The sequence below is a fragment of the Mustela lutreola genome, chromosome 10 (genome assembly GCF_030435805.1).
Source record: "Mustela lutreola isolate mMusLut2 chromosome 10, mMusLut2.pri, whole genome shotgun sequence".
NCBI lineage: Eukaryota > Metazoa > Chordata > Mammalia > Carnivora > Mustelidae > Mustela > Mustela lutreola.
This window is the reverse complement of record NC_081299.1, coordinates 30,496,763-30,505,739: the sequence shown is the minus strand read 5'-3', so window position 1 is coordinate 30,505,739 and position 8,977 is coordinate 30,496,763. Positions and strand designations below refer to the sequence as shown.

General features: G+C 52.3%; 1 protein-coding gene across 1 annotated transcript; it reads left to right on the top strand.

The window, feature by feature from the left end:
* The first annotated feature begins 249 nt into the window (after positions 1-249).
* On the top strand, positions 250-6,906 carry MYCL (MYCL proto-oncogene, bHLH transcription factor). Its single transcript, XM_059136764.1, has 3 exons — positions 250-480; positions 816-1,320; positions 4,293-6,906. Exons 1-3 carry the CDS (start codon positions 400-402, stop codon positions 4,889-4,891), a joined length of 1,185 nt encoding a protein of 394 aa, XP_058992747.1. The 5' UTR covers positions 250-399; the 3' UTR covers positions 4,892-6,906.
* The last annotated feature ends 2,071 nt before the right edge of the window (positions 6,907-8,977 follow it).

The following is an 8,977-nucleotide window of genomic DNA, read 5'->3' as shown; positions in this document are numbered from 1 at the left end:
CTAGCTGAAGAGTCACGCCTCCACCAGACGACCCTCAAACTGTGTCAGTTCGCTGCCTGCCCCTGCACGACCCAGCGTGCAATTCATTTTGGGGATCCAGGGAATAGAGTAGAGCGGGAGAGAGCAGCCAGGAGGGGTGGGGCGGAGACTCCACTGCCCCCACCTGTCGGGGGCGGGGAAGGGGGCGGGGAAGGGGCGGGTCCTGCCCCGTAGGGTCCGCCCCCGGCCCCCAGAGCCCCGGGCGCGCGACGAGATATAAGGCAGCCGGAAACAATGCGCCTGCATCTCGCGCTCCCGCGCCGATCCCGGGAGCGTCCGGGCTGTCGTGCGCGAGCGAGGACGGGGGCGCGCGCGAGGGGGGCGCGCTTTTGAGTGCGGGGGGCGCGCTCGGCGGCGCGCATGTGCCTGTGTGCGGGCTGCCGGGCTGCCCGGAGCCGGCGGGGAGCCGGTCCGCTCCAGGTGGCGGGCTGCGGGAGCAAGGTGAGGCTACGGGCAGCCGGGAAGCGGGCTGCAGGCTGCCTCCTGGGCACCACGCGCCCCCACCCGGCCCGGCCGGGCCCTGGGAGCTGCGCTCCGGGCGGCGCTGGCAAAGTTTGCTTTGAACTCGCTCCCCGCAGCCGAGTCCGCGCGTTGTGAGCCGCTTCCCTCGGCGCGCCGACTCAGGGCTGGGCTTCCCGGGACGCGAGGGAAGGGCGCGGGCTGCTAGCCGGGAGGTTGGGAGGGACGAGAGTCTGGCAGCCGGCTGTGCAGGGGGACCTGGGGACGCCTTCTTTCCCGGCCCGCACCCCATCAGCCAGTCCCCTTCCCTCCCGCAGGGAGCGGACATGGACTTCGACTCGTACCAGCACTATTTCTACGACTATGACTGCGGGGAAGATTTCTACCGCTCCACGGCGCCCAGTGAGGACATCTGGAAGAAATTCGAGCTGGTGCCGTCGCCCCCCACGTCGCCGCCCTGGGGCTCGGGTCCAGGCGCCGGGGACTCAGCCCCTGGAATTGGTCCCCCGGAGCCTTGGCCCGGGGGGGGCGCCGGGGAAGAGGCGGAATCCCGGGGCCATTCGAAAGCTTGGGGCAGGAACTACGCCTCCATCATCCGTCGTGACTGCATGTGGAGCGGCTTCTCCGCCCGGGAACGACTAGAGAGAGCGGTGAGCGACCGGCTTGCCGCCGGCGCACCCCGGGGGAACCCGCCCAAGGCGCCCGCCGCCCCAGACTGCGCTCCCAGCCTCGAAGCCGGCAACCCGGCTCCCGCTGCCCCCGGTCCGCTGGGCGAGCCCAAGACCCAGGCCTGCTCGGGGTCCGAGAGCCCAAGCGACTCGGGTAAGGACCGCCCCGGGCCATCCAAGAGGGGGGCACCCCAAGGGTGGCCAAAACTCTGCCGCTGTCTGTGGTCTGGCATTGGGTCCTCGCGAGCCCTTCGGCCACTTCCCCCTTTCTCTGGCTGAAGCTGCCGGTGTAGCCCCCAGCGGTGTCTGTCTGGCACGTGGGTGTGTTAGTAAACAGTTTGAAGAAGTGGCGTGGGAGCCAGCGTCCTTTTGATGATGATTGGAGCCCTAGGGGACAAGGGAGACTGGGTGAAGCTTAGCGTTTAGAGAGGACAATACTAGGATTGGACTGTAGGGGATATCTGTCCTCCGGAGGCTGGAAGAGGTCCCTTAAAGGTCACTTGAGGCTTGAAGTTTTTTGTTGCTGCCACTTTCCCTGGGGAAACTCACACTCCCCTAGAGAGAGAGGAAGCTGAGGAGCCTTTTGTGCAAAGCCAAAGTCTTCACTCTAAAAAATCTAGTTTCCTGTCTGCTTTACTTTAAAATGCCCATAATGCCCTCCCCTTGCACCATTCCCACCCTCTACCATTTGTGTCCCCACACAATCACCCACCAGACAGGCAAGAGAGCAATGAACGCTCCCTATTAACAGATGGAAAAACTGAGGCTTGGAAATAGGAAATCACTAGAACTAAGCCCCATCTTCTTTTGCCAAACCCTCCATTGCAACCAGGCACTTCCTTGATGTTTCCAGGGTCTTCACGGTAGCTTATCCCGGAAGGGCTACACCTTGCTTTGTTGATTTGGTCTGAGTTGGAAGGATGTTCCTCTAGCTCCCTCCTAATTTCGCCTGTGGCTCTGTGTACCTGCTTCCTTGCATTCAACAAATGTTCGCTGGCCCCTGCTTGGTACCGAGCTCTGAGCTAGGTGCCAGGATCACAGATACTGGGCTCCAGCCTCCTCCCCCACCCTTGGATGCAAATTTAAACCTCATGAAGGGCAGACTTTCAGCATCCTGTGCCACCAAATTATGCTGTTCTTCTCTTAGCCCTTACACCTCTACCCATGAGAGAGACTGGAGAGGGTGCTTCTCTAGGGTGCCAGCTTCAGGTAAATCAGGACCGAGAAAACTCTCGGTGGCTTTTAAAGAATAACTTCTACAGAACCGTTTTAGAGGGAACTGGGGAGTGGGTATGGAAGTTGTCGTACACTTGAAGGGAAAAATAAGGATAACAAGAAATTAAAAGTCAATTTTTTTCGGTCCACTGTGTTAAGGTCATTTTTAACCTGCTTGCTTTCAACACCAAGAGCTCGTGTTTGTTTAATGGCTGGAATGGGAGTTTTGAGTTCAAGAAACAAATAAAGATCTATCTCTACAAAAGCTGATGAGTGATAGAGTGGAAAAAGCATTGTCTGGGGAATTTCGAGATCTTAGTTTGAGATCCAGAATATTACAAAGGTGATATGCGGACTTGGCTGATCTGGATCTCAGTTTCTCCTTCTGCACACGAGAGGGTTGGACTTGATTGTCCAGCTGAGACCATTTCCTTGTCTGGGTAGAGTTAGACCATCTCTGAAAAGAATGGTGTCTTACATTATTTCTTCCTTTGGCAAGAACCTTACCAGCTATGAGGTTAACACAAATATTAAAGGTTTGGGATGTGGGGAAGCCTCCTGAATCATTTTTTGACTTGCCCTTTAACCTGAACCTGTTTGCAAGCTCTTGGTTCACTCACAGGCCACATGGCCCAGAACAAAATGCAACAGATTGCAAACAATAAGGGGGGGGTGGGGAGAGTGACTGACGGCAAGGCTCAGCCAATAGGGTCTAGGGGCTGTGTAAAACAGCATTCCAAACACAGCTTAGCCAGCCAATCACAGGCCTTGTGGCCAGGAGGGCTGAATGGTCAGGTTTTATTAATGGAGAAATAATGCGATTGTCCACACAATGGAAGCCTTCCTGACAAAGGGGCTCAAGCATCCTGATATTCAAAAAGAGGCCGAGAACCGAGCTCTTATGTTGTCAGACTGAAATGCATTAAGGTGGCCTTCTATGCTGGGGCGGCAAAATGCGTGAAGCAGGAAGGCTTTCCCCTATTTGCACCTCTCCGTGGTTGGGTAGCCAGGGAGACCTTTGAGGCAGGGAATGACGAGGGCATTTCCAGGCGTCTCCAGGTCCCTGGTGTTTTGGCCCCTTGTATTGGGACATTCTGCTGCTGCTCAGTTCCCTGTCCCCCGCAGAGGTCGCTTGGAAATGGTCGCTTGTACCTTTGTGAAGTTCCAGCAGCTTTTGCGGACATGCGATTACAAATCCAACCCTCTTTCTGGTCCAGGGAAGGGGGTGGGGCGGACGACCTATAAATGATGGATGACTAGAAACCCATTGAAACCAGGAGCAAAATGCTCCTGAGGGAAACCCGTTCCCTCCCCTCTGTGGGTGAGGAGGGATGGGTTGTAGCCCCCCCCCCCGCCCTTCTCTGAATCTTCAGCTGAAAAGGATGGCAGAATAGAGAGGTGGGGGAATAATAGGATTTATAACTTGTGAAAAGTAACAATTCCCCAAGTGCAGACTGTGCTGGGCAGGAACAAAGGGCAGCTCTGCCCACAGACCCCTCATTTACAATTCTGATGGGGCATGAAAGAGCCCGACTGGGGGAGATCTTTAGAGCTAAACTTTGTCCCAGGCCGATGGCTCTTTCTCTCCATCCCCTCGGTGGGGGAGGGGAGCGCCTGGGCAGACTGGGGGCTGTTGGCTTGGGTCTGCCTTTTGTTCTTATCTAAGCCTTGCTGTGCAAAAGGAAATTGGAGAATATTTTCCTCCTTGCTTATTTCCCCTTCTTTCCTTCACGCTGCCCTTACCCCCTTACAAACGAACCAGTTATCTTTCTCCTCACTTCAATCCTTTTATATCTAAATGGGGGAAAATGTCAGTTCCTTTCCCAAGCCCCAGCCTAGGGTGTGTGTGTGTGTGTGTGTGTGTGTTTCTCATGGGGTGTGTTTCTTCTCTGGATCTCTCTTCTTGGACAGAGGGTGAAGAAATTGACGTTGTGACAGTGGAGAAGAGACAGTCCCTGGGTGTACGGAAGCCAGTCACCATCACGGTGCGGGCAGACCCTTTGGACCCCTGCATGAAACACTTCCACATCTCCATCCATCAGCAACAGCACAACTACGCCGCCCGTTTTCCTCCGGAAAGCTGTTCCCAAGGAGGGGCTCCAGAGAGAGGTCCCCAAGAAGAGGCTCTGGAGAGAGATGTCCCAGAGGAAAAGGAAGAAGAGGCAGATGAAGAGATCGTGAGTCCCCCACCTGTAGAAAGCGAGGCTCCCCAGTCCTGCCACCCCAAACCCGTCAGTTCCGACACTGAGGATGTGACCAAGAGGAAGAACCACAACTTCCTGGAGCGCAAACGGCGGAATGACCTCCGTTCTCGGTTCTTGGCCCTGAGGGACCAGGTACCCACCTTGGCCAGCTGCTCCAAGGCCCCCAAAGTGGTGATCCTGAGCAAGGCCTTGGAATACTTGCAAGCCCTGGTGGGGGCCGAGAAGAGGATGGCCACGGAGAAGAGGCAGCTCCGATGCCGGCAGCAGCAGCTGCAGAAGAGAATTGCATACCTCAGCGGCTACTAAGTGACCAAAAAGGCCGACTGCTCTGTCTCACAGAGACCTGAGTTTATTTTTTCACCTTCCTTCTCCCCCTTAGTAATTTGCACATTTTGGTGATGGTGGGACAGTCCGAACAGTACCTTCCAGAATGCAGTGCAGCTGGCGCACACACTCCTAAGGGCTCGCATTCTCGGAAACCTTGAAGCCCAGCGCTCCCTCTTCCCCGACTCACAGGAGCACTGGGTCTTCTCTGGCACCTCGGGCTTCTCAGGCAGGCAGCTGACCGAGGAGACTTGGGGGCTGCCTAGCTCACTAGCTCGGAAGAAAAGCCTGACAGATGCTATGCAACAGGTGGTGGACGTTGTTGGGGGTGGGGGGGCTCCAGCCGGCATGAAATCTCACACTCCGGATGAGCTTTAGGCTGGGAAAGGATGCTCCCGCTGGTGTCTCTGGGGTGATGCTAGGACAGCTGGGCCCGGAGGCTCTCCCTGAGGCTCTTCTTTCCAGGAGACACACGAGCTGTCTTGGGTGAAGACAGGTTCACAGACTTGATCAGCATGGACCATTACCTCACTGTCAGACACTTTACAGTAGCTGAGGAGTTGGAAAATTTATATATACTATATACATATATATATGTGCATATATTCATATATATATATGTAATGATATTAGCCAACACCCCTCCTCCCAGTCTAAATGCTGCGACCTTGAGAACATTTAAAAAGAGTTTGGCCTCTAGATTCTTTGTCTCAAAGCCCTCTGGGCCCTTTCCTCTGAGGGAGAAACCATTCTGTCCCCACAAGGGACTTTTTTGTTTCCTTCTGCCTTTGTTATGCAATGGGCTCCATAGCACCCCTTTGCCACAGGTCAGAAATATTTCCCCAAGATGCTGGGAAATGGGTCCTAGCCTGCAGCCTGGGGAAGGCTTGGAGTCCTGGCTGGGAACTGTTACCCACCCAGGTGTTTTCCATCTTGGAATCTTCTCTCAAGGCAGATGTCAGGCACCTGCGGAGGGGGAACTCTACTACTTCCTCTTTCCCACTTCCCTCTTCTCTCCATGCCCGCCCCAGTAAGTCTGAAGTTCTACTAGAACTGTGCAAACTGTCCTTCTAGTGCAACTCCAAGGAGCTTGCTTGCTGGCTCCAGAGCTACCCTCAGGCCCTATGCCAGCCTGCCATGAGTCAGATCTCTTTCCCGGCGTCTGGGCCTTGCTGAAGTTCTTGCTAGGAGAGCTGCTGGGACTCATCCAGTCCTCCAGAAGGTGGACTAGTCTCCTGGTGTGTTTTAAAGGAGCTTCCAGGAGCGCTGCTTAGCCGACCATGGATTTGGCCCCAGGTGAACTTAGTACGTCCAAGTGGATTCCAGGTGCAGCATCCAGTCTGGAAAGGCATCCAACCCAACAGGTGTCCTGTGGGCAAACTCAGGAGCCCCTAAGCCTGGCCTGGAAGAAAGATCAGCTCCTCCAGAACCCTGCCCAGGGCAGCAGGTGCCTACTGGCTGTGGTTTTGAAAGCGGGGGAGGGGAGGACAGTAGAGCACTCTCTGCTGCTCTGCAAAGCCAGCTGCTACTTCCAAACTTATTATGCACAGTGGTCTGTTTCTGAGGTTGCTTCCTGGCCTCAGAGAACCCCAGTGGAAGTTTGGGGAACCTCTCTACTTCTGGAGTATGGTTTTTGGGAGCCAGCTGACTTCTGGAATTGTGTTTGGAGAACAGGTGGGATAAAGGTTACTGATGTATCACCTGAATAGCTTGTGTTTTATAAGCTGCTGTTGGGTATTAGGCTGGGAGCAGTGGTTTGTTTTATTTGTTTTTTTTTTTTAATACTGTATTTTTGTATGCCTTTTGCAAAGTGGTGTTAATTGTTTTTGTACAAGAAAAAAAAAGACAAAACTCTTGGGCTATTCTCCTGTTGCAAGAGTCTGATTTATTTCGAAAGACAAGTTTACCTGAAATTTTGTATTTAGTTGTGATTATCAATTGCCTGATTTTAAAATGTTGCCTTGTGGGACTTCCGCTAATAAAAGATTTCTCAAACATATCAGAGTGGGGGCACCTTATGCCAGCCAAGTCCCCCTGAGCCAAGGGAAAGGATTTCAGGGTAACCACCAGTGATCCAGAAGGTTACATTTCTCTAAACCATGTTGCTAACCAGGTCATTCCACTTTGGGTTCCTGAAATGCCATTTCAGACAAGTCTAAACAATGTCGGTTCAGTACTTGGTGTACTTGGTGAACGGGAAATCCTCTTGTGAATTGCAAGGAGTACTGAATTTGTACTTTGGAAGGTTTGAAATCCCAGTTCCACTACCTGATTTATTCTGTGCCTTTTAGCATTACCTCTGTGACCCTTTGTTTCCTTATTTGTAAAATGGGGATAAATACTATGGTGCGGGGTGGGGGGCGGCAGGTATTAATGAAGTAGTAGATTTTAAGTCTTTTTCTCTTTCTTTCTTTATTTTAAAATTTTTAATTAACATATAATGTATTATTAGCCCCAGGGGTACAGATGTGAATCGCCAGGTTACTCTTTCTATCTTTCTTTTAGATTTATTTATTTATGGGGGTGCAAGGCAGAGGGAGAGGGAGAGAGAGACCAAGCAGACTCTGCACTGAGTGCTGAACCTGACTCGGAACTCGATCTCACGACACAGAGATCATGGCCCTGAGATCATGCGTGACCGGAACTGAAACCAAGATTTGGATGTTTAACCCATGCACCACTCAGGCACCCCTAAACTCCTTTCTAGAGTATAAAGACTTATATTCTTCAGGGTGGTACCATTCTTACCTTGATGACCTGATGACTTTGCAGGATGTCTTAAAGATCCTCAAATATTTTGTGTTGTAAATTATTTTTACCTTCTCCCTCAATTAATGAAAGAAAATGAAGACTCCCCTTCCCCCTCATCATTCTCATAAACTTACTGTTGATGCAAGAAGGGAGAATTGAATCAACGCCATTCCCGACAGAACATCACATATGCCAAAGGACTCTGCTCCCTCTTACATATGACATCACAACCAGCTACTTGTGGGGGCCAGGGAGGAGGGAGTCTGAGGTTCTAAGACTGAAAACAAAACTGCCCAAAGTGACAGGGCTAGTAAGTAATCGAGCTGGGACTGAAATCCATTTTTTTGTTTGTTTGTTTTTTAAACTTTATTTATTTATTTATTTGATAGAAAGTGGAAGTGAGAGAAGCAGGCTTCCTTCTGAGGAGGGAGCCTGATGCGGGGGCTTGATCCTGGTACCCTGGGATCATGACCTGAGCCAAAGGCAGATGCTCAATGACTGAGCCACCCAGAAGCCCCTGAAACCTGCTTTGCCTATCTCTACAGCCTGAGGTCTTAATCATGGCATTAATAACAACAGCTTGTTTTGTTAGCATGGGGTGTGTGGGGGAGGTAAATATGGAATTCCATCACTTAACTGCTTGTTGGAATTGTCTTTCCTTGGGGCCATTGTGCCTGCCACTTATTGAGAGGAAGTGGAACAAATGTTCCATGACCAGTCACTGTGCCGCAGTTGTGGCCTGGGTGGCTTAGTCTTGCCCCAGAGAGGCCCCTCCTGGGACTGGGAAAGGCCAACAGTTGCTGTTTGGAAAGGCCATGAGCATCATGGTGGGGGGAGGCCACCTTGCCTCAGCTAATCCTTCCTTACAGCTCAGACCTGTTCGGTATTGCCTGCCTGCTCGCCCTCTCTTGTAGGGAGCCTGAGTAGAGCCAAAAAGCTCCTATAAATTCCTCACATTTGCAAAGTGACAAGGTCACATAACAAAATCAGAATCCCAAACCCAGGGGCGCCTGGGTGGCTTAGTGGGTTAAGAAGCTGCCTTCGGCTCGGGTCATGATCTCAGGGTCCTGGGATCGAGCCCCACATCGGGCTCTCTGCTCAGCAAGGAGCCTGCTTCCTCCTCTCTCTCTGCCTGCCTCTCTGCGTGCTTGTCATCTCTCTCTGTCAAATAAATAAATAAAATAAAATAAAATAAAAAAAGGAATCCCAAACCCAGTCTCCCATCAGATAAACTTTCCACTCCATCCCTGGTGCGTCCAGGTCACCAAACCTAGTTTGTAAGTAGCTATTTGACAAAAAAAAAAAAAAAAAAAAAAA

What these genes read in the sequence shown, in the direction of transcription:
- MYCL (XM_059136764.1), top strand. Translation starts at nt 400, where the DNA reads ATGTGCCTGTGTGCGGGCTGCCGGGCTGCCCGGAGCCGGCGGGGAGCC. An exon ending in TGGCGGGCTGCGGGAGCAAG is followed by an intron (nt 481 to 815) that starts GTGAGGCTACGG and finishes TCCCTCCCGCAG; the next exon opens with GGAGCGGACATGGACTTCGA. An exon ending in CGAGAGCCCAAGCGACTCGG is followed by an intron (nt 1,321 to 4,292) that starts GTAAGGACCGCC and finishes CTTCTTGGACAG; the next exon opens with AGGGTGAAGAAATTGACGTT.